This window comes from Myotis yumanensis, unplaced genomic scaffold, assembly GCF_028538775.1.
Source record: "Myotis yumanensis isolate MYYU_CA2020_CCGP unplaced genomic scaffold, mMyoYum1.0.hap1 SCAF_12, whole genome shotgun sequence".
NCBI lineage: Eukaryota > Metazoa > Chordata > Mammalia > Chiroptera > Vespertilionidae > Myotis > Myotis yumanensis.
The window spans coordinates 31,997,380-32,020,372 of record NW_027223763.1 but is presented as its reverse complement, the minus strand read 5'-3'; the positions used below and the strand labels follow the sequence as shown (position 1 = coordinate 32,020,372).

Here is a 22,993-nt window from a genome sequence, read left to right as displayed (position 1 = left end):
CATCTCAAAAACTCCTGATTTATCTGTCATAATTACCCTGTATCCCACATCTTCCACAACATCACAGGAACTTGCATTATTATTGGTATGCCACACTGTCTCCTTGATGCTGCAGCCATACATAAATACATTCTTCTTTCGGGAGTGGCCATGATAATCACAATAAACCTTGAAAAGATTATATGTTTTAAGAATTAAAAACCTTCAAATTCATATATTGCCAAGTAAATCTAGTTACTATGAAGCCAATAAACAGGTCTGTGTTCCTTGATCCTTTTACTGTAACTGAACCACCATTTAACAAGTAAAGTCAATAAAAGTAGAAATATCTAGTTTTGGAAAGAAATCTATGATTACTAGGAATGGTTAGAAAGTCCTTTGCAAGATCTGCATCAAACCACAAATCCCACTCTTATATATCTTCTATGTGCCATTATAAAAAAATAATAAATTCAATTATAGGTCAAATTTGTATCTGTAGTCATCACTGCCACAAGGGCTGTTAAAATATTTATCTAATTTAAAAACACATGAAAATGTTCTCATGAAAAACACTATAAAAAGAGTGTGGTTTAAGCCCTGACCCATGTGAACCCTGGCTAGTATGACTCAGTTGGTTGGAGCACGGTCCCATACACCAAAGGGTGGTGGGTTTGATTCCTGGTCAGGGTACATTCCCAGGTCATAAGTTCCACCCCTAGTCAGGGCACAGGTGGGAGGCAACCAATCAATGTTTCTCTCTCTCTCCCCTTTCCTCTCTCTGGAATAAATAATTTTAAAAATAAATGCGTTTTTTTAAAGGGTATAGTTTCAATTTAATTTTTGAGAACATAATTTTAAAAATGAAGGACAGACTCACATGCCAATTTTTCCCCTCTGCAAAATGTTTCTTTTCAAATTTTTATTTTTTTATTAAGGTATTACATATGTGTCCTTATCCTCCCATCTTCCCCCACCCCACTCCTGTTCATGCCCTCACCCCCCCTGGTGTCTCTGTCCATTGGTGAGGCTTATGTGCAGGCATGCAAGTCCTTTGGTTGATTTCTCCCCCTTACCCCCACCCTCTCCTACCTTCCCTCTGAGGCTTGAGCATCTAATCGATGCTTCTCTGTCTCTGGATCTGTTTTTGTTCATCAGTTTATGTTGTTCATTATAATCCACAAATGAGTGAGGTCATGTGATATTTATCTTTCTCTGACTGACTTATTTCACTTAGCATAATGCTCTCCAGCTCCATCCATGCTGTTGCAAATAGTAGGAATTCCTTCCTTTTTACAACAGCATAGTATTCCATTATGTAGATGTACCACAGTTTTCTAATCCACTCATCTGCTGATGGGCACTTAGGCTGTTTCCAAATCTTAGCTATGGTAAACTGTGCTGCTATGAACATAGGGGTGCATATATCCTTTCTGACCGGTGTTTCTAGTTTCTTGGGATATATTCCTTGCAAAATGTTTCTTTCCTAAAGGAAGATTAACTCATTTAAACACTAACCGAATGGAAAAATTCTAAACAAAAGTTGCTAAAAGCAGAAGCGCATTCACACAGCTCTTGGAGCCTCCCACCCCACCTCTACGACCTTTCCCACGTTAGTACCCGAGACTGACCAGCTTCAGAGTTGACTAAAGAGCTCAGATATAAGCTACTAGTTTGAGAATTTGAAAAATACTGTTACCTCAGTGTTGTTCAAATAGTGAAGTTAAATACCTAAAATTACAACCAGGAGTTACCAATATTCATAAATAAAAAAAGAAAAGTATAGGGCTCATGAGCATTACAAAAATTAAATCTGGCCGAAACTGGTTTGGCTCAGTGGATAGAGCCTCAGCCTGTGGACTGAAAGGTCCCAGGTTCGATTCCGGTCAAGGGCATGTACCTTGTTTGTGGGCACATCCCCAGTGTGGGGTGTGCAGGAGGCAGCTGATCGATGTTTCTCTCTCATCGATGTTTCTAGCTCTCTATCTCTCTCCCTTCCTCTCTGTAAAAAATCAATAAAAAATATATTAAAAAAAAATTAAATCTGATGAAATAAGAATATGAATACATTATATTGATACCATAATTAGTACACAAGTGACTGATAACAGAAAAAGATATTTTGAAGAAATTGCTTCTGAAATTAATACTTAGCTTTTATAACCAGAAAATCCTATATAGTAAAAGCCTAACATGCAAATAGACCGAAGGGCGGAACAACCAGTAGCTATGTCATGCACTGACCACCAGGGGGCAGACGCTCAACGCAGGAGCTGCCCCCTGGTGGTCAGAGCACTCCCACAGGGAGAGTGCAGCTCAGCCAGAAGCTGGGCTCATGGCTGGCGAGTGCAGCGGTGGTGGCAAGAGCCTCTCCTGTCTCTGTGGCAGCACTAAGGCGCAGGGAGCCAAGTGGTAAGGAACAGAGAGCAGGCAGGCGGTAAGGAACAAGGGGTCCCGGACATCCCCTGAGGGATCCCGGACAGCAAGAGGGTGCAGGCTGGGCTGCAGGACTCCCCACCACCCCCACTCCCCAAGTGCACGAATTCTGTGCACCGGACCTTTAGTAATGTATAAAATACTAAGTCTTTAATCAACAAAGTCATGTCTTTGTACAAAGCACAAACAAATCCTGGCACTTACCAGTGGTAGGCGCTTCACTGCAGCCAGGTACTGCAGCAGCCCCTTCGCATGGTAAATTGTAGGATGCAAATCAGGATTTGGACTCTGCCACTGTCTGTTCAAATCCTCTCCACTTAAAGAACAGCGGTGACTACACAAATGCAAACACAGTGATAGACAAACACTTCTACCAATAAATTCTTAAATATATTTGATTTAATTTTATGATTCTATTTCACTAAATATTTCAAATTGGTATAGATGATGGGCTCAACAGAATGCATAGGTTAGTCATTAAATAATCATTTATTAAGCATTTGCTGTGTCCAAGATCCTGTGTTACATGCAATTAAGTATGGTAACCTTTCAGATTCATAGGTCAAAACTTTCAAGCTATTGAAAATACTAATTCTCAATTCTGGGATTTTATTCCATACTCTATAAAAATTAATGGCCATATTTCACATTCTGACTACATAATAATCATTTTTTATACTAACATTTTATATTCGGATTGTATTAGTTATTATTAAAAGTGCTATCTGGGCCCTCCTAAGAAAGGTTAGTTTATGAAAAGCATATATACTTAAATACATTTTCATTTAATCATAGGTATTAAGTATTACAGCCACTGAGCAAAAATTTAAGCAAACAATCAGAAAGTGATAACAGAAATATAAACAGGATTTTAGCTGATCAATTAAAATAAGACATAAAATTTTGTTTTAGTTCCATTACCATAACATACCTAAAAAATAAATTATCCTTTTTAAAATTTTTCTAAAATATGAGGAAGATTCATGCTATACTTATGAATAAAGTGCCCTCAACTTTGGAGATGCCATGTCAAATTCAATCTTTCCAATGCACTAAAGAGACCTTGTCTAATTGCCACAATAAATGAACTGTACAACAATGAGCTACCTTCACTTAAAAAGTAGTATCTTCTAGCATCTCCAGTCTAAAGAATTCCTTCTGACAGAGACTGTACTTCCTCATATCAGGAAGAAGTTAGCAGATGGACCCAACATGCCATATCAGTGGAAAGAGATCCCAGAGATTTTAAATCTTACAACTAAGATCACATCATTGACAAAATTAAAAAAGAAATATAAGAGGATATGTTAAAAAATCTTTCTCATATCCTAACACTGTGATTTTTCTAAACTAATTCAAGCAAGATAGACATTTTATGAAATCATACTGTCATGAATACAGAATTTGTCAAAATCCCATACTACTAATAAACAAAATATATTTTCATTTAAAAATGTACCTTAAATGAATTCCCCACTAAAAATTTGTTCTAGAAAAAAATCACTAGATTTGCTCTCCAAATTTACCCTGGATAATATTATTTCAACAATTTTATATAGGCTCACCACAATTATCTATAATATTTCTATAACTATTGCTTAACTTACTTTCCATTGATGACACCATCTGGATTTAGCATAGGGACAATTTTAAAAATATAGCACTCTCGTAAGCTCTGAGCAGTAGGGCTATTACTCATGAGATACTCCAATGTTCCTTTCATTACCCAACTTGCATTCGTTTCTCCAGGATGTACCCGAGCAGATAAGAAAACGTAAGGGCGATTTCCTAAAGGACACATAAAATCTCAAATTAAAATGAACGACGACTAAAAGTTTGTATGATGTTTGACGTTGGAGCTTTAGAAATATATCTACTCAATCGTGAATTCTGATATATATTCATAGTAGAATTCAGCGTGCACCTACTATAAACAAGCACTGCACTAGGCCCTATAGAGGAAAACAGATATAAAACCCATGCAAGCCACATCCTAAAGGAGTTCATAATGTGAACATAATGCAATAAATACTACATGAGTCACTTATTTACCAATGATTAATCTAACATAAAAAAGTATTTAATATAATATTGGTTTTATAAAGAACAAGTAGTTGGGGAAGTTTTAAATATAAATTTATTTTTCATAAAGCCATTGGGAAAAGAAGAAAAATATAATCTTACCCCTGTTTTACAGTCACCATGACAAGTACAGAAAAAAAAGGTATATCTTCTCAGAAATTTACAAAGAGAAATATTTTCACTATGCATTTAGATATACCCATCTAAAAAATAACACTCAGCTCACCTGGTCATATTTTCATGCATAGCAAGCTCTTTCTCTTTCCTGAAAATATTTTACTTTCTTATCAAAATTAGAACAGTTTTCTTATTTTTTCTACCCCAGCTATACATCTGAGGCAACTTTAAAAAAATAAATGGCAGAGAAAAACAAGTAGCTATTTGGTGCTAGAATTAAAACACGTAATAACTTTCTGGTGGTTTTATTTATAAATAAAATTAGCTATAAATTTAATTGATGACATTATTACATAAACTCTTAAAATAATTTGTTACATTATGGTTATGACTTACAAGGATAAGAACTACAGAATATCAGTATCAAAAGGGACCTTAGAGATCATCTCACAAAGCTCTCTCATTTTCGAGATGAGGAAACAGAGGCCCAGATGTAGACCGAGGGCTAGGCAGTAACAAGACCAAGACTTCTGATGCCTATTCCTAGTGTTATTGCCCTTACAGACATATATAAAGCAAAGGAAAATAAGTAAGGATGACTGGCATTTTGAGTGAAGAAGACAGACTTACTGAATTGACAGATATGTTCATAATAATTAGACTCTGGCATTGCTGTTATAGTCACCAGGGGACAGCTGTTTCCAGACAGGGTTTCACATAACACATCTCTTCGAAAATAGATTTGCTGGGGGTTGTGCGCTGATTCCAATTTTTGAAGATGCATCTTGATAAAAATTTAAAAGTAAAGTATACAATTATTTTAAAACCCTCTATGAAAAATAGAAATAAATGCATCTAGATCTCCACATAACTAAATGTCAGTCAGATTCCCAATCCCCTCTCTGGAACCCTCAGAGGCCAGATGTTATTCAAACATCAGTATTTGGGGAACTCAAGACAGATGCAGTGTATATACCATTAAATGTGCAATACCACAAACAGGGTCAGAGGCAGCCTGTATAAGCAGGTTATTAAGTCTGCAGCAAAACATATAAAGAGTCCCTCTAAGTGGAATCAATATTCTAAATAGGCTCACATCAATTTAGGCCAGGCTTTGCTGCCAAATGGGCTATGAAAAAGCTTTTGGTTCTCAAAGCCTTCTGAATTTTGAAATGATAAATTACTGTAGACCTACAACAGCAATGAAAAACATGCAGAATAAAAATTATGTCAGACAAAGTTTGTAGCAACTTTTCCTGATTTCAAGATTAATATAGGTTCATTGTGAAAAGGGGGGAAGATACAAAGAAAAAAAATTAAACATCCATAATTGCATCATTTAGATTACTACTAACAAATGCCAATGTACATAAACAAAACTATAATTACACATGACTTTTTAAAACCTGCTTTTATTCCTTAGTAATTTATACAAACACACACATACTCATAATTACGAATACCATATAACATCATTAGTATATGGTCATACCAAATATAAACTGTTCAATCCCTTATTTAAGATACTTAGTTGGCTTCCACACTTTTGCCTATGTTCATTCACGTAATCACTGTTCACTGTGTGGTCACTACTTCTGTGCCAAAAACTGTGCCTGGCACCAAGGACATAACAGTGAAGGAATGGACCCTACCTGGGGACAATACAGAGCACTGACAGCTTGTAGTAAGGAGAGCCTAGCTGAGTCTGCGCAGTGAGGAAAGGTCTCCTAGAAAAATATTACATTTAAACTGGGAGCCAAAGGATGAGTGAAGAGGACAGAGAAGAGAGGTGCAGGCAGAGGAAAAGTGTGCAGGAAGAACAGAAACTACTGGTAACTGAGATAACTAAGCGATGTGTGGATTGCCTTTTAAAAATGTAATAGGTACGTATTTCATTGTGAATTACAAAACTGTCTACACATTAAACCTGCAATTCCCTGGATATTAACTTAGGATGCAGATAAACTTTAAAGAGTGAATTATTTTTAAAAACTATTTAATAATAAATATTAAGTAAATAATAGCTCACACAGTCTGTGGAGGTGGCAAAAAATGTGAAAGACAGCAAAGAAATGACTTGGTGAGAATTTTAGACTTTGTGCAAATGGAAAAAAGACAGACCAAGAGGAAATGGGATAAAAGTAAGTTTTAGGATACCAGTAAGAAAAAGGTTGGCAGAAGTCCAGGTGAGAAAACATGCAAATGCCTGGAAAAGGTCATGGGATAGAAAGCAAGTAGGGGAATTCAACATACACTAAAAAGGTAAACATCATAAGGAACACTAACATGTAACCCTGTAAAGAACAACACTATATATTCTGATGCTGTGTTATTCAGAGGGATACCTAATCATACCTTCATTGCAATCTTTATTAAAGTAAAGAGCCTCATTTAGTGTCCTCAGCCTTGGCACCTCTGCTGCTCCATGGACTGTGTTTTCCCCTCATTTTCCCCTCTCTAATCATGTGGAAGCTTGTTTCTAACCCTAGTGCTCCAATTCCTTTCTGGGTAAATTGATCATATCTTCATGATCCTTGGTCAGTAGGACAGCCATTCTGTTCTGAGAGTAAATCTACCACAGTAATTACTTGAATTCACTTGTTTTATTTTGTTTTACAATGCAAATAATCAAAAATCTCAAAAGAACCCACAAAGCAACTCTTGTACCCCAAATTCTAAGCAACCTAGATCTAGGACTCCATATAAAACTATTAGAAGAAATAAATTCCCTATAGAAAACTTTAATTGCACCCACATTTTTCTACTGTTAGATTTTTCTATCAGATTCAATGCTTCTCATTAAACAGGTGGAAATCTCATCCAGTTAAAATCTGAAAATCATGAATCTTAGAGAACTGTAGATTTCTACCCAAAATAGAAAGTAAAAATCATGTCAAACTTCCTTTCTAGTACATAAAAATAAAGACTATATCCCCATTTATACCCTTTAATGTTGTCAACAAATATTGTATTATTATCTAAAATCTTCAACACTGGATCGTTTTATTTCATTAAGAAAATTAATTAAAGCAATTTTTCTTCTATTATCTGGCACATATACATATGACACAATAGTCATAATACAACTTAATGAGTTCTCACCTGTAAAGTTGAGTACGTATATGGATAGTGATAAGCAAAGTAGCAAACATCATCTTTATGTGGGAAATTGACAGTGAATGTAATTGTATAGTAGGATTTTCCCTTTTGCCCACCTGCAGCAACTGAACTTCTTGAGAAGTGATTTCTGCAATAGAAAAGCATAAAACGTTTATTTCCTCCAAACAAAATCCTGATATTTTTCCTTGCTATTATATTAAACAGAACTTCAAGGTGGGGGAGGGGGAGAAAAACCATCATTTGTGAAAAGTGCAACTTAAGTATTCTATAAAAATAGACTTGATACTAATAAAACAATTTCTATTAGGCAACATCATTACTGTTCACTTCTGGGTTTACTAATTAAATACATCAATAAAAGTTTTAGAAGCCATTCTTTGATAGCCCAACACATTACTGGTAGACAATGATCATCAATGGCTGCTACAACCATTAGATGAAAGGCTGATGAACACCTTTGCAGTGGGTGGGACGAAAGTAGGTTTACAGTTGTTTGTATATCATAGGAAAATAATACAATAGTTAATAAATAATAATACAAGAATAAACTGTGTTTTGCATACTCGCAACTGTAAACTTACTTTTGTTTCACCCCATACATGAATTCACTAGTCATTCTTAAGATTAAAAAAAATAACCAGAGATAATATGTTTTCCAATTCACTGCACCATCTATAAAGTTTTCTTGCCAAAAATCAAACCTGAAGTTGATCAAGCTTCTAGATCTAACTATTACTTTATAGGAAATCGGTGAGACTAGAAGAATTCATTTACAGCACAAAAGAGCAATCAGCAAAATCCAAAATGTGGGAAATCCTACATGACAAATTATCTAGTTTCAATAAACAAAGGAGAAATAAAGAGAGACAAAAGGGAAGCCTATAAATTAAGACACTTAAGAGACATAGCAACACAAATCAAATGCAATGTGCAGTCCTTGGCAGGTCTGATTGAAACCAACTATAAAATAACATTTATGAGACAAGTGGGGAAGTTTGAACACTGACTGGATATTTTATCATAGTAAGGAATTTTCTTGGGTGTGATAATGGCATTGAGCTTATTAGACTCTCTTAAATATATACATCTAAAAGACAAAGACCTTTGAAGTATTCGTGGATAAAATATGGTATTGGGAAATGTTTTTAAAAATTCAGTGTAGAGGTGGGGGTGAAAGTATAACTAAAAACTAACCTGTATTGATACTTGTTGAAACTGGGTGATGAATACATGAGGTCTCATTATCCTATTATTTGTTTTTATAAATGTAAATTTACTTTTCAGACTTAAAATATCAGTGACATAGGATGAGTTAAAAATGCTTTTTCTATTAACTTAATTTCTAAATTTCCAAATCACCTTGTGCTATTTAAGCCACAAACTGAAGAAAAGCTATGGCCTACAGACACATACACAGACTTTCAAGGAATTTTCAAATTGGTATAGTCTTCATTAACTTAGCCATTACCCCTTCAATAGATTCATATTCCCTCTCTCTCTCTCTCTCTCTCTCAACCCCTGCCCCCTCAGGTGAGTATTAACAAAACATAAAAAAAACAGAGTATACATTTTGACTCCCCAATATAACAGCCGTCCCTTAGTATCCATGGGGAGCTGGTTCCAGGACCCCCACCGATACCAAAATCAGCAGATGCTCAAGTCCCTTATGTAACATGGCATAGATGAATGAATATAGTTGGCCCTCCAAGTCTGCAGACTCCAATCACAGATCAAAAACAGTACAGGTATTTATTGGGGGGGAAAAATCCACATATAAGTGGATCCGTGCAGCTCAAACCCGTATTACTCAAGGATCAACTGTACTTCCACTAAATGTACCCCTAAACTGATCTCAAATTTTAAAGGATTCTGTTAGAAGTAACACTAAAGCATATCACCACAATTCAAAGAATGCAATAATAACTCTACTTTTTATTCTTTAAATTGAAATAGAGTAAGGTTAATATCCCCTTCTGTAAACTGATGTCCTAGTAGTCTTAGAATACTTACTTATAGTAACAAATGTCCGTCCCCACACGAGTCCACCATGGTCTGGCATTTAATGCTTCCTGAACTGAATACATGAGTGGTTGCATACCTTTGACAGAGAGACAGAAGAAGAAAATTCTTTAAAATTTTTGAGATAAAAATTAATCTTGCCATTGTAGAAAGCAACAAATATTCAGAAAGTTAAAAGGCAACACATTTCCATTATTTTAGTATATATTAAAAAAAATCTGAGAAATTTCTTTAAAATCTCATAAGTCAATCAATATGCTTTAATTTCCAGTTTAACTAAAATAGATTACAACTTTAATGAGTGAAAAGTCATTAAACTTTTTTCTATTATCTTTTGTTAGATCAGTTAAAATAAAAAGGAATATATATATATATATATATATATATATATATATATTCACACACACACACACACACACACACACACACACACACCTTATAATAAGTGAAAGAGTGAAAAAAAGAAAAAGAAAATAGCCGAAACCGGTTTGGCTCAGTGGATAGAGCATCAGCCTGTGGACTGAGAGGTCCCAGGTTCGATTCCGGTCAAGGGCATGTACCTGGGTTGCGGGCACATCCCCAGTGGGAGATGTGCAGGAGGCAGCTGATCGATGTTTCTCTCTCATCGATGTTTCTAACTCTCTATCTCTCTCCCTTCCTCTCTGTAAAAAATCAATAAAATATATTTAAAAAAAAAAAAGAAAATAGCTCTATAGCTCTCAGAAGATTATCTACACTGAAGAAAAAGAAAAAATGCCACCAAAATAGCATGGTTATTTTCTTCCTCAACCTTCTTCCCATACAAATGTGATTATAGCAGGGAGGAGGAAAAGGAAGGACTGTTAACAAAAATAGGATTAAATGTATAGTATATTTTCTTGGGTAGTTTTAGAAATATACTTTCCACATGAACTTTAAAATCACCTTATCCTATTTTATAAAAGAATGTACTGGGTTTCTAACTGGAGTTAATGAAATTCATGTTAATTTTACAAATGATGATCGTTTTTGAGATGCGATTTGACTTTCCTTAAATCCTAACTTAAGATATAATCATTTTCTTAATTTTCTTGCTACAGAACCATTTTGCTAAACTTATCTGGGTATCTTTTTAGTCTTTAGTTGTCTCTTGGGTTTTCTAAGTATGTAAACCATACCATTTGCAATTTAAAATATTTTATCTCTTTTAGTACTTACATCATTTACTCTTTCTACTTTTATTTTCTATTTAGAGAAATGAAACCTCCAAAATGATTCTGAATATAGTGGTAAGCAGAACTGTCTTGTTCATAATTTTAATCCAGCTGTTTTGCCATTCAATAGAATATTTGTCAATTTTTTTTATAAATCAACTCTGTCACATTTAAATAACAAAAGTGCTAACACTGAATAATTCTGATGTGCCAGACCTTGCTCTAAGCATATTTACATAACTTAAGTCACTAAATCCTCACAACAACCCTCTGTGGTAGGTGCTATGATCATTTCCATAGCTGAAGTCCTTTCTTCCCTAATTCTTAGTACACTTAAGTGTTTTAATTATTTTATCAAATGCCTTTTTAGCACCCACTAACAGAATCACATGGCTTTTCTCCTTTAATTTGTTGATGCAATAAATTATGCTGAAAGGTTTCCTAATGTGAACTCTTTGTATTCCAAGGAGATACATATTCTTTTACAGCATATGATTAGATTAGCTGAAATCTCATTTAGGACTTTTGCATCTAAAAATGGTCTTTTTATTTTAATTAGCTTTACCAAGTATTGATATAAGATTACACTAGCTTTGGAAAAATATATTAATGATAATTTATTGGAATAAAAGTAAAATCTATTTTTTAAAAGGTAAGTATCTCAGCTGCAATAGCATCTCAATATAGCACCTAATACATTTATTTCCTCAAGAACAGTTATAGACTGTTCATAATCATTACTTTTTATTAATCAATTCCAGTGCTTCTATATTTTGTTTTATTTCTAGTTTTAAAAATAGTATTTCTAAAATAGTATTTAAAATAGTATTTCTAATTTTAAAAATTTTCTTCTTCTTTTGGTTTATCTTCTTGTTTTTCTAATATCTTAAGTTGGGTGCTTAGTTTACTTATTTTTAGCCTTTTTTTATTGTAAACTAGAGGCCTGGTACATGAATTCGTGCACAGGTGGGGTCCCTCAGCCTGGTCAACAATCAGGGCTGATGGGGGCCATCTCACCCAGTCCCGATTGGGGCCGATTGGGGCCAGCTGGCAGGGGCAGGGACTGTGGGAGCTTGGCTGGCCACAGAAGGTTGGCTGTGGGAGCGCACTGACCACCAGGGGGCAGCTCCTGCGCTGAGCATCTGCCCCCTGGTAGTCAGTACCCATCATAGCTACTGGCCTGTCGTCGGTCGTAATGGTCACTTAGGCTTTTATATAGACTAGAGGCCCTATGCATGAAATTCGTGCAAGGGACTTGACCTTTGGAGCTCCGGCTGCCCTGGCTGACCCTCGCAGCCCCTCACAGCCCTGGCTGGCCCTCGCAGCCCCTTGCAGCTCCGGCCGGCCCTCGCAACCCTGGCTTCGTCCATGAGATCATCCGGACGGTCGTTCTGCTGTTCAGTCTAATTAGCATATTAGCTCTGTATTATATAGGATAATGCCAGTTATTAAAGGCTTTCAATTTTCCTCTGAATACCAGTTAGCTATGCCCAGAAGTCTATAATGTGTAGCACTTTCTAGATCTAATTGAACCTTCTGCCACAGTGGAAATGTCCTCTATCTACACTGTCCAATCTGGCAGCCAATCACCAGGCCTGGCTATTATGCACAGAAAGTGAACTTAGAGACACTAAAGAACTGAATTTTAAATTTCTAATTAATTTAAATATTTAGTCACATATGGCAAGTCACTACCATAATGAACAATATACAATTCTAGATAATTTCTAATATCAGTTTTAAATTTTCTCTCTGGGTTTTTGTTTTTAGAAGACTATTACATATTTCCAAGTACTCATTTTTGTTAGACTTTTTGTTGATTTCTACTATTTTTCATCACAGCAAGGAAATCTAAAATCTCTGGTAACTAGAGTTAATGTTGCTATAGGGCTCACTTGAAAGTTGCCAGTAGAACAGATCTGAAAAGTTCTCATCACAAGAAAAAAATTGTAACTGTGTCATAATGGGTATTGGCTAGATTTATTGTGATCATTTTGCAAGTACACAAATATCTAATTGTCATGTTGCATATTTAACACTAATATGTCTACGTTACAAGTTATTTGTCCATTATATCTCAATTTATAAAAGAATTGTGGTTATTAAAGCATCTTCAAGGACTTTAACTGATTAATACACATCTATTCAGTGCTTTTGGCCCTGAACTTTTCTTTGTCTAATATTAACATTACCACTTTTGCTTCATTTTATTTGCATTTGCCTACTTTATCTCTGCCCAATCATTTTCAACTTTTCTGTCATTTAAATAACACACACACACACACACACGCACACACACACTCACAGATTCTCTTGCTCTCTTCCCACCACCCCTCCCCCAATTATGTAATTCTCAATACATGATTTTTGAGGACATCTTAGCTCATTCATCATTAGTAATGACAGATATACATTTCATTTCATTCCTTCCATCTTATTTTCTTTCTACTATTGATTAAATATTTCTTCTCCTTCTTTACCTTTTTATTTTACAGGTTTGGTTGCATTTCTCCACATTTCCTTTTCATTGGAAAAGTTTTCTATTGTGCTTTCCATCATAATACTTATGATTACTATTTCTCTGATACTATATAAAAATAACTAAGCAATCCCACCAAGAAAAATGAACTTTCACTTCTTCCATGTCAATCTCTTAGAATGATTTTACTTAACACATTTTATAAATTCCAAGTCTTCTATCTTGAGACCATTTTCCTAGTTCAGGGGTAGCATATTTTCTGATTTCTACATACACAAAGATGTAGTTTGTTGGAAGTGACAAAAAATTACAGATTTTGCAAAAGACATCTATTTGGCTGTCTTCTCACTTCCAGCGCCACAGATGAGAAGTTCAGTACTAATCTAATTTTTTCACATGCAGAACAACAAGGTCATTATGAGCACGTGATCTGCAACCAGCCTATCTGGGTCTGAACTCCAACTTCATCACATCAGGTGTGTGATCCTGGGCAGATTACTGAACCACTTAACACCCGTGTCCCCTCTGTAAAATGAGTGTAACGACAGCGCTAGAATATTTGTTGTGTGGATTAAGAGCATCACATCTGTTAGCACTTAAAGAAGGTCTGGTACATGATGAATATTCAATAAATAGTAGCTGCTGTTATTATCGTTAATTAACCAGTTGTTTTAAAGTGGATGTATGATAAGATTTTTTTTTTACTTGAAACTCATGTATTTCACTGGTACATAGAAGATTCCCATCTTTCTTATTTCTACCTAGGATTCAGTGAGCCATTTCAAATGGAAACAGTAACCTCCTCCAGACACACAAAATTCATAATGGTTATTTATAGCAAGGTGGAATAAGATTCAGGCTGAGGTCAAAGGGCACACTAGATTTATCTGAAATATTCTAGTTTTATAAAAGACAATGTATTCTTACATTACTTTTAAAATGATAAGTTCATTCTGGGCAGTGAAGGGAGCTACATTTGGAAATTCTGACTATAATAAAAACCATATGAACCAAACAGGGTGCCCCAATAATAATCAATCAAATGAGGTAACTCAGGCTGAATAAACCATAACCTACTCAATGTGATATAGAAAAGCTATCTTTGAATAATTAATGTAGTCATTAGCCAAAGAATAAAACCTTGATGTGCATAAAACAAATACACTAAGAACTTCCCATCTCGTCATATGAATATAGACCAGCAGTTCTCAACCTGTGGGTTGCGACCCCTTTGGCGGTCGAACAACCCTTTCACAGGGGTCGCCTAAGATCATCCTGTATATCAGATATTTACATTACGATTCACAACAGTAGCAACATTACAGTTATGAAGTAGCAACGAAAATAATTTTATGGTTGGGTCACAACATGTGGAACTATATTTAAAGAGCCAGAAGGTTGAGAACCACTGATATAGATGATCAAAATATTAAATTGCCACAGTGAAGCCAACACCCAGTGACATTAACCTCTAATACTACCCAAGTAAAGGTCAAAGTGGTATTGAGTACATTCTCAATAACAGGTGCAGATACAAAGAAAGACAAGGTGTTTTAGGCCCTAATCATCAAATGTACTATTAATCACTGACTCACAACATTTTCAAACTGAAGCTAATATCCTCAATTAACAGATGAGAGGAACAAGAAAACTTTAAAATGGAGCATGAATAAACTTAGGGGCACCTATCATAAGTGGCATGTGTTTTCTGGGCTCGGTGGCTCTATGAGAAAAAACACATGGCTAGTACAGCAGAGGTTTATACTAAAAAGAGGAAGGTTGGATTCTTGGTCTGGAGGCTAACAGCAGTCACTTGAATCTGATGGAAACATGTCAAAAGGATACATAAGCCAGCATAAAAGATATCCCATTGGCCAAATCTTGGGCAATTTGGGTGTCAAATAAAAAATGATAGAAAGAAATTATAAGCCACTGAGCAAAAGAGGAAACCAGGTCATCTATCCCAGCGGTTCTCAACCTGTGGGTCGCGACCCCTTTGGTGGTCGAACGACCCTTTCACAGGGGTCGCCTAAGATCATCCTGTATATCAGATATTTACATTACAATTCATAACAGTAGCAACATTACAGCTATGAAGTAGCAACGAAAATAATTTTATGGTTGGGTCACATGAGGAACTGTATTTAAAGGGCCAGAAGGTTGAGAGCCACTGATCTATCCATTGCCTCATTCATTTAACAAATATTTACTGAACATGAATTAAATGCCATAGTATAAATACAGTGGTCAGTAACAGAGACACTTTCCCTGACCTTATGAAATTTACAAGCAAGTGGTAAGGGTAGGCAGACAAGGTATTAATCATTCACACACAATAACAACATAAAGATGTAAAGAGCACCCTGAAAGGAAAAGATTACAAGGAACATTTATCAAGGGGACTAATCCAGTCCGGAGAGTCAGGGAAGACTTCCTTAGTCGAGAGATGGCTTAGCTCAACTTCACAGTATGAAATTAATTAATGTGGGCAATTTAGAATCCTACATACTAGACTCCAAAATTCTATTTTGTTGCCTGGTTCTACAATGTTCAATTTATATATGAAGGTTGTTAAAAATCCTATATTTATGGGAGACAGTAGAGGGTGAAGGGAATGGGAGAGGAAGACAGAGTGCAAGAGTGCCAGAGAGGAAGCTGTGATGAAAGCTCCAAGTTTTACTAAAATGCAAGACTGCCATCTAGTGGTAACTTGAGCAAACCCCTTTCAATTATTGAGGGTGAGGGTAAGGGGTCATGGATTACAACAGATTACAGACAGCACTATATACAGTGTCATAAATTCTCAACTGTAAGTTCACAAATAAGATCATTCATTTGTTAAAAAGAAAAAAGAAAGAAAGAAAGAAAGAAACCTAAGTATTTAGTAGAATTTCCTTAAATATCCCCATAAAAGGACAACTTGGGGAAATAAAAGCAGCAGTAATTCAGCCTCTTTTGGGGGGAACTGCCAAAGAACAAGACCTCTTTAGGGCACCTTTGCTAAAATCCAACATTAAGTACTCCACCAACCAGTATGTCCCAATCAAGAAAAGAAAAAATATTCAAACAATAAGCTACTTTTCTAATTACTATTATTTCCTGATTTCAATCACATATGGCAATTAAATAAATACTTCCAGCTGAAGAAGTTGTACTGCAAATATTTTTAGTCACCAGTATCCTCTCTTAAAGTGACTTCAAAATTAATCTGATGATAATAACATTAACTGCATAGCTAGTTATAAATTCTTAAAATGCTGAATTCTTAATTTACTAAAATATTGGTCCCTACCTTCTTCTAACTCAATTCATGTTATAACAAACCAAAATCTGCTCTATGTTGTATTAACTTAAATCTTATGATAGAGTTTCATTAAAAAAAAATACATTACATCTACCTAACAGCTGCTTTCATAGCTTATACCAACTTCATAGTTAAATATTTATGAATATGTGGAAAGAAAAAGGAAAATCAACTGACAACTTCTTGTTAGAATTTGGGAGGAATCTATACTAAATTTAAGGCAGATGGAGCAAGACTGAGAAAAATCCAAATATGCCTCATGATCTATTTTTTATATACATATTTTAGATTTCCACAACTCAAAGAAGTGTTGCACTACACCTTGTAGTCTCTTCAAAAATAACAGATAAAGATATAATAAAGAAGTACAAGAAATAAAAAGCATAAAAAACCCAAACATATCAATTATAAAGAAAAATTTTAGCAGGCTAAAAATCACATATTAAAAGGGTAAAACCACAAAATGCAAACTCTATTTACAAGAAATAAGATGCAAAGATATCAACCAAATTCAAAAGAATATTAAAATAGAATTCGGGGCAAAAGATACTGAATGGGATAAATATGACTACTCTATACTGTTAAAAGGAAATATAAAAATGTGAAAAATTTCTATGTACCAAATAATTCTGCCAGGGTTGGGGCTCGATCCCCAACAGGGGGCATGCAGGAGGCAACTGATAGATATTTCCCTCTCATATCAATGTTTCTCTCTCTTTTTTTTCCTCTCTAAAAAAAAATTCAATAAAATAAAATATATTTATATATTTTTACAAATAAGCTTTAATACTGTAATCCTAACTCTACAAAAGAGTAAAATTGAAATTTAAAATTATGTGAATGTGAATAAATTTAGGGATAGATACATGCTAAATAGTACATTTTCTCTTCTCTTTCCTTCCTAAGAGAGTCTTTTAAACTGTTTTTAATTTACCAAGTTCCTATATGAAAGACCCACTGTTCAATAATCAGGAAAAAAAAAAAAAAAACACTTACAGCAGGCAGATAGATTTTAAAAATTCCACTCCTGTAAATCAGTAACTAAAAATTATATACACAAAGATTTAGTATAATATTTATCTCAGCATTATTTAAAATAGAAGATACTATAATTAGAAACAACATAAATGTCCAATAAAGAAAGGTTTAGATAAATAAGTTACAGTACCTCCATAGGATGGCCATTAAATTCTGTTTCAGACACATTCAATGACCAGAAAATGTTGACAATATGTTTGGTTAAAATACAGATTATGAAACTTGCTTAGGTTATCAGCCCTAGGTTTATTTAAAACCTTTATTTAGGTTTTAAATAAATATATAACCATGTATACATAGAAATCACATATTGCATTATTAAAATGCCTAGTAGGAAACAACAAATGTAAAAATGATTATCTCTGGATGATGCATTGTTGATGGTTTTTATTTTCTTAACGCCAATTTGTTTTCTAAATTCTCCACAAAATGAGTTTGAAAAGTGTGATATACACATAAGAATATCCAGCCCTGGACAGGTGGGAGACTCAGTTGGTTGAGCATCATTCTGTACACCAAAAAGTTGCAAGTTCAAATTCCCAGTTAGGTCACATACCTAGGTTGCAGTTTGATCCCTGATCAGGGCATGTACGGGAGGCAACAGATGGATATTTCTCTAATATCGATGTGATGGTTCTGTTTCTCTCACTCTCTTTCTGTCTCTCTCTCAGAGTCTCTCTCTCAGAGTCAATCTCTCTCTCTCTTCCCCTCTCTCTGTCTCCCTCCCTCCCTCTCTCTCTTCCCCTCTCTAAAATCAATGAAAACATATCCTCAGGTGAGAATTAAAAAAAATAATGTCTAATGGGCAAGGGGTAAGGAAGAAGGAAAATTTAAAAATAAAGCAGTCATCTATCTCACTGCTTTGTTTTAGCTGCAGAATTATATTCATTTTAAATTTAAAATGGCACTAGAGGGAGAGATTATTTTATTAATCATATAGATGTATGGAGTTTTTAAAAACAGAAAAACATTCCAATGAATGTTTTTAATTTAAAAAATTAAAATATTGAATAAAGTTTAAAGTAGTAAGAGTATTATTTTATAAAATTGTATAAATATAGTTAGTAAAAATACCATCTACCTTACTTAGCACTACCGTTTGAAAATTATACTGATTATCATTTCAGCAATAAATATGCCTTTATGTTTTACTCTTAAAGAGCACTCAAAATGCAATTACATTTATTTATCTTTTTCTCCTCTAAAATTTTATGTTAGCATTATACTTACAAGTTAAATAGGAAAAATACAAGATTCTTTACTTGTTTTGGGTATTTTTAATAAGTCCATTAAGGTCATTTTTAAAGTTATACAAACACGGTCAACAAGCGTTTCTAAGAATTAGGGCATTCAATAATTAGTATTTATACCTAAAAATCAAAAATTAAGAATGTGAAATAAATTACCAAGAATATTCATACTACTATTCATACAAAGCAATATAATCACTGAGATAATCCTTAAAATTAGATTACTTAAAATTTTTAAATACTATAACGAAACCAGATATTATGCTACCTAATCTTCTTATACTTAGTACATTAAATTAGTGAATCTGACTAAAGCTTTCATGCCATACATGTAAAGTGATTAGAGTATACAATTTCCTGTTTTCCACATAAATAATGACAATTGGGAACAACCTCTTCAACTCTTGAAAGGTTCAAATTTCAGCAACGCCCCCTTAAAGAGCATCTTCATATTCATGCTTTTAACAAGTTAAAACATTTATTTGAAACAGATAACATGGCCTCTCATTCCTTAGTTGTTAAAAGCTTTTCATCCTTACAACAAATGACTTGAGACCTCAGATTTTGAAACTTGTCAGACAAAATATATCTGTAAAGAATTATTTTCTTTTACTCCAAAGTTATCAGATTAAATACTTGAAAATTGATGGTTTCCATTTTAAATGACTGATCTTAAGTTTTTACAATTATATTATCTTCCACTGATATATTTGACTATAAAGACTGATGTGTGACAAAGAACTCTTAATTTTATATATATATATGTTTTTATTAATCTCAGAGAGGAAGGGAGAGGGAGAGAGAGATAGAAACATCAATGATGAGAGAGAATCACTGATCGGCTGCCTTCTGCACTCCCCCTGCTGGGGATCGAGGCCGCAACCGAAACCGGGCATATGCCCTTGACCAGAATCAAACCCAGGAACCTTCAGTTCGAAGGCCGACACTATACACTGAGCCAAACCGGCTAGGGCTACATTTTTTAAAGTACTAAATACATAGCCTTAACTGAGGCTATGAATTTAATATTTTTGCTGGTACAACACCAGTTTGTTTTTAATTGCTTCATGAGGAAACAGTAGAGAAAGCCAATGAAACAAAAAGCTGGTTCTTTGAAAATGTCAATAAAATTGACAAGCCTCGAGCAGGACTGACAAAAACAGAGAAGACACAAATTACTATTATCAGGAATGAAACAGGTGATATCATTGGAGACCCTGCAAACATCAAAAGGACAGCAAGGGAGCACTCTGAACAACTTACACACATTTGACAATTTAGAAGAAATGGGTCAATTCCTAAAAATACAAACTACCACAACTCACTCAAAATAAGACATAATTTATATGAAAGAAACTGAATTTCTAAGTTAAAAGACTACCAAAAGAGAAATCTTCTGGCCCAAATAATTTCATTGGAGAATTCCACCAAATGTTTACGAAACCAACACTAAATCTACACAAGCTCTTCCAGAAAATAAGAGGAGGGAACATTTCCCAACTCCTTTTATAAGCTCAGTGCTGCCAGGACATACCAAAGTCAGATACAGTACAAAACAAAAAGAAAATTATTGCTCAATATCCCTCCTAAAAAGAAATGTAAAAATTCTTAACAAAATATTAGCAATTATACACAGTGACCAAGAGGGGTTTATTACATGGATAAAAAAAGGCTGGCTCAATATTCTAAAACCAATGTGACATGTCATATTAATAGGCTAAAGAAGAAAAATAACATGATCAAATCAACAAATGCAGAAAAGCACATGACAAAATTCAACACCCATTTACAATAAAAAGTCTCAGAAAACTAGTAATAGAAACTTCCTCAAGTAGATTTAAAAAATGTACAGAAAACTACAACTAACATCATACTGAATGGTGAACTCTGAAGGAGTTGCGCAGGCTTTGTGGTGAAGGAAGTACCCTGTACCTTGACTGTGGGGACAGTTACAGTAATCTACAAATGTGATAAAACAGCACAGAATTATGCACCCACGTTTTACCAATGTCAAATCCTGGCTTTGATATTAGACTACAGTTATGTATGATGTAATCGCCAGAGGAATCTTAGTGAAGAGAACTTGGAACCTTTCCACAACTTCTATAATTTTTAACTTTCTATGAATCTATTCAAAATAAAAAGTGCTTTCTGCAATTCTCTTCTAGATGAACTGACATGAGTAACCTGAGCAGCATACATGATACATTTATAGTGACATTTAATTTGGATGAAATCAACCATACTCATTACATTTTAATGAGTATCCACACAACGATAACTCTCGTTACCAACAATGCAAAGCTTAGTCTATGTCAAATTTTGCATAATAAACATCTGAATTTTGAGAACCAGAGAAAACAAAAGAACACAAACTTTTTTTTTTAAGTTAGCAATTTTTTAATTATCTATCCCTCGGATATGATGCCTGTGTGCCCTCTAAGTTGGAGGAAAAAAACAGTCTTACCATAATTAAACTGACTGTTGGACTTTTCACAGTTAATGATGTTAAACCTGTAAGCAACACCTGGCCGCATTCCACTGACTTCAAAGTAAAACCACTGATGATAATGATTACTATTTATATCCGAGTTCAGAATAAGATCATATTCATTTCTGAAAATAGAAAATGAAGAAATCTGATGAAAATGAGAAAAGTATCTATGCACATACAAAATGAGAAAATTTTAAATGACTTACTTTCTAATTTGAATTACTTTGCGCAGATTCCCAGATTCAAATTTGGAGTTAAACTTCAAAATATCTCCTTCTTCTGGAATGATGTAACTAAATAAAAATTTTAAAGTAAGTATAATAAAATACATTGCCTTTCAGCAGGTAAGCAATAATAAACATAAAAACACACTACAGATTAAAAATACACCATTACCACCTCACCGTCCTCATTATTCTGAAACCAAAATACATAACCAACACAAGCAAAATACAAACTCTGGCTAATACTTATAGACAAAAACATTATAATTACAAGTAGAGATTTGTTCCTACATTGATAGTAAATGTTAATAAAAATAAGAATTTGTGCCTCAGTGAATAAGTGCCATTTCTAAATATGTACTAATAATCATATTAAAAAGGCCAGACGTACCTTTTAAAAATGCATATGACCTGTTCTCGGTACTAATAATTCTAACTAAGCAGTTCTGAAGTAAAATATTGTTTTAAATTGAGATAACTACATTATCTACTATCTTCTAATACCCAGAAAGATGACGGTATTATCCTCATTTTATATACTCATTACTTTAGTAAATATTTACTGAGCACCTACTAGGTGCCAGATACTCTTTTTGTTACTTGTCTGTTTCCCTAAATGAATACAAATTCTTGCTCTTCTGGAGCCTACATTTAATGGGGGAAACTCCAAAAAGTTCAAAGATTTTGTTCAAAATCATTTCAGTTAAAAATATGCCACACTCAGGATTCTTGTTCTTACCACATCTGCCTGGTCTGTCTGACACAGAATTACAAATGTTGAAATAACTAAGAGAGACAAATAAGGAGATCTGTTTTTCATTTTTAAGAATATTATTTCAACTTCAGTCATTATCCTTTAATAAGAGTCTTTGAAAAGTGCTTTATTTCCTCCAAATAAGACCAGGAAAATGTGAAATTTTCCAAAAATATTAGAATGTTAAAGGGGAGGGAAAAATCCACTGAGGGCTAATTAAATTTCTCATTTGAGGATGCAAATGACTAAATAATAGTCACATTCGTAATTTGTAATTTTCATTTATTTACTTTTATATAAATCCTAAAATGTCTGATATTAGTGATAATCCTAAACTGCAAATGACACTACCACATCAAGCATCACAAACAGTTAGGCAAGTAATTTCAAGATCTGAAGCAGATTATAAACAATAAGAGACAAAAGAGCATAGCAGGGACTGTGGAGAATTAGCAAACTTGTATTCCTTCTGAAGGGGATGGTAACTTATTGTCCTGAGGATAT

The 22,993-nt window shown here is 34.2% G+C and overlaps 1 protein-coding gene across 5 annotated transcripts in view; it reads right to left on the bottom strand.

Annotated features, from left to right (window-relative positions):
• Positions 1–22,993, bottom strand: part of AGTPBP1 (ATP/GTP binding carboxypeptidase 1) — a 107,389-nt gene that overhangs the window by 24,452 nt on the left and 59,944 nt on the right. For all 5 annotated transcript variants that reach the window (XM_070431412.1, XM_070431414.1, XM_070431413.1 and 2 more), the window contains 8 exons: positions 21,718–21,804; positions 21,485–21,633; positions 9,745–9,832; positions 7,717–7,861; positions 5,245–5,398; positions 4,023–4,203; positions 2,620–2,749; positions 37–168 (listed from right to left, as the gene is read on the bottom strand). In XM_070431412.1, coding sequence (XP_070287513.1) covers positions 37–168; positions 2,620–2,749; positions 4,023–4,203; positions 5,245–5,398; positions 7,717–7,861; positions 9,745–9,832; positions 21,485–21,633; positions 21,718–21,804 — 1,066 coding nt within the window. The remainder of the gene's footprint in view (positions 1–36; positions 169–2,619; positions 2,750–4,022; positions 4,204–5,244; positions 5,399–7,716; positions 7,862–9,744; positions 9,833–21,484; positions 21,634–21,717; positions 21,805–22,993) is intronic.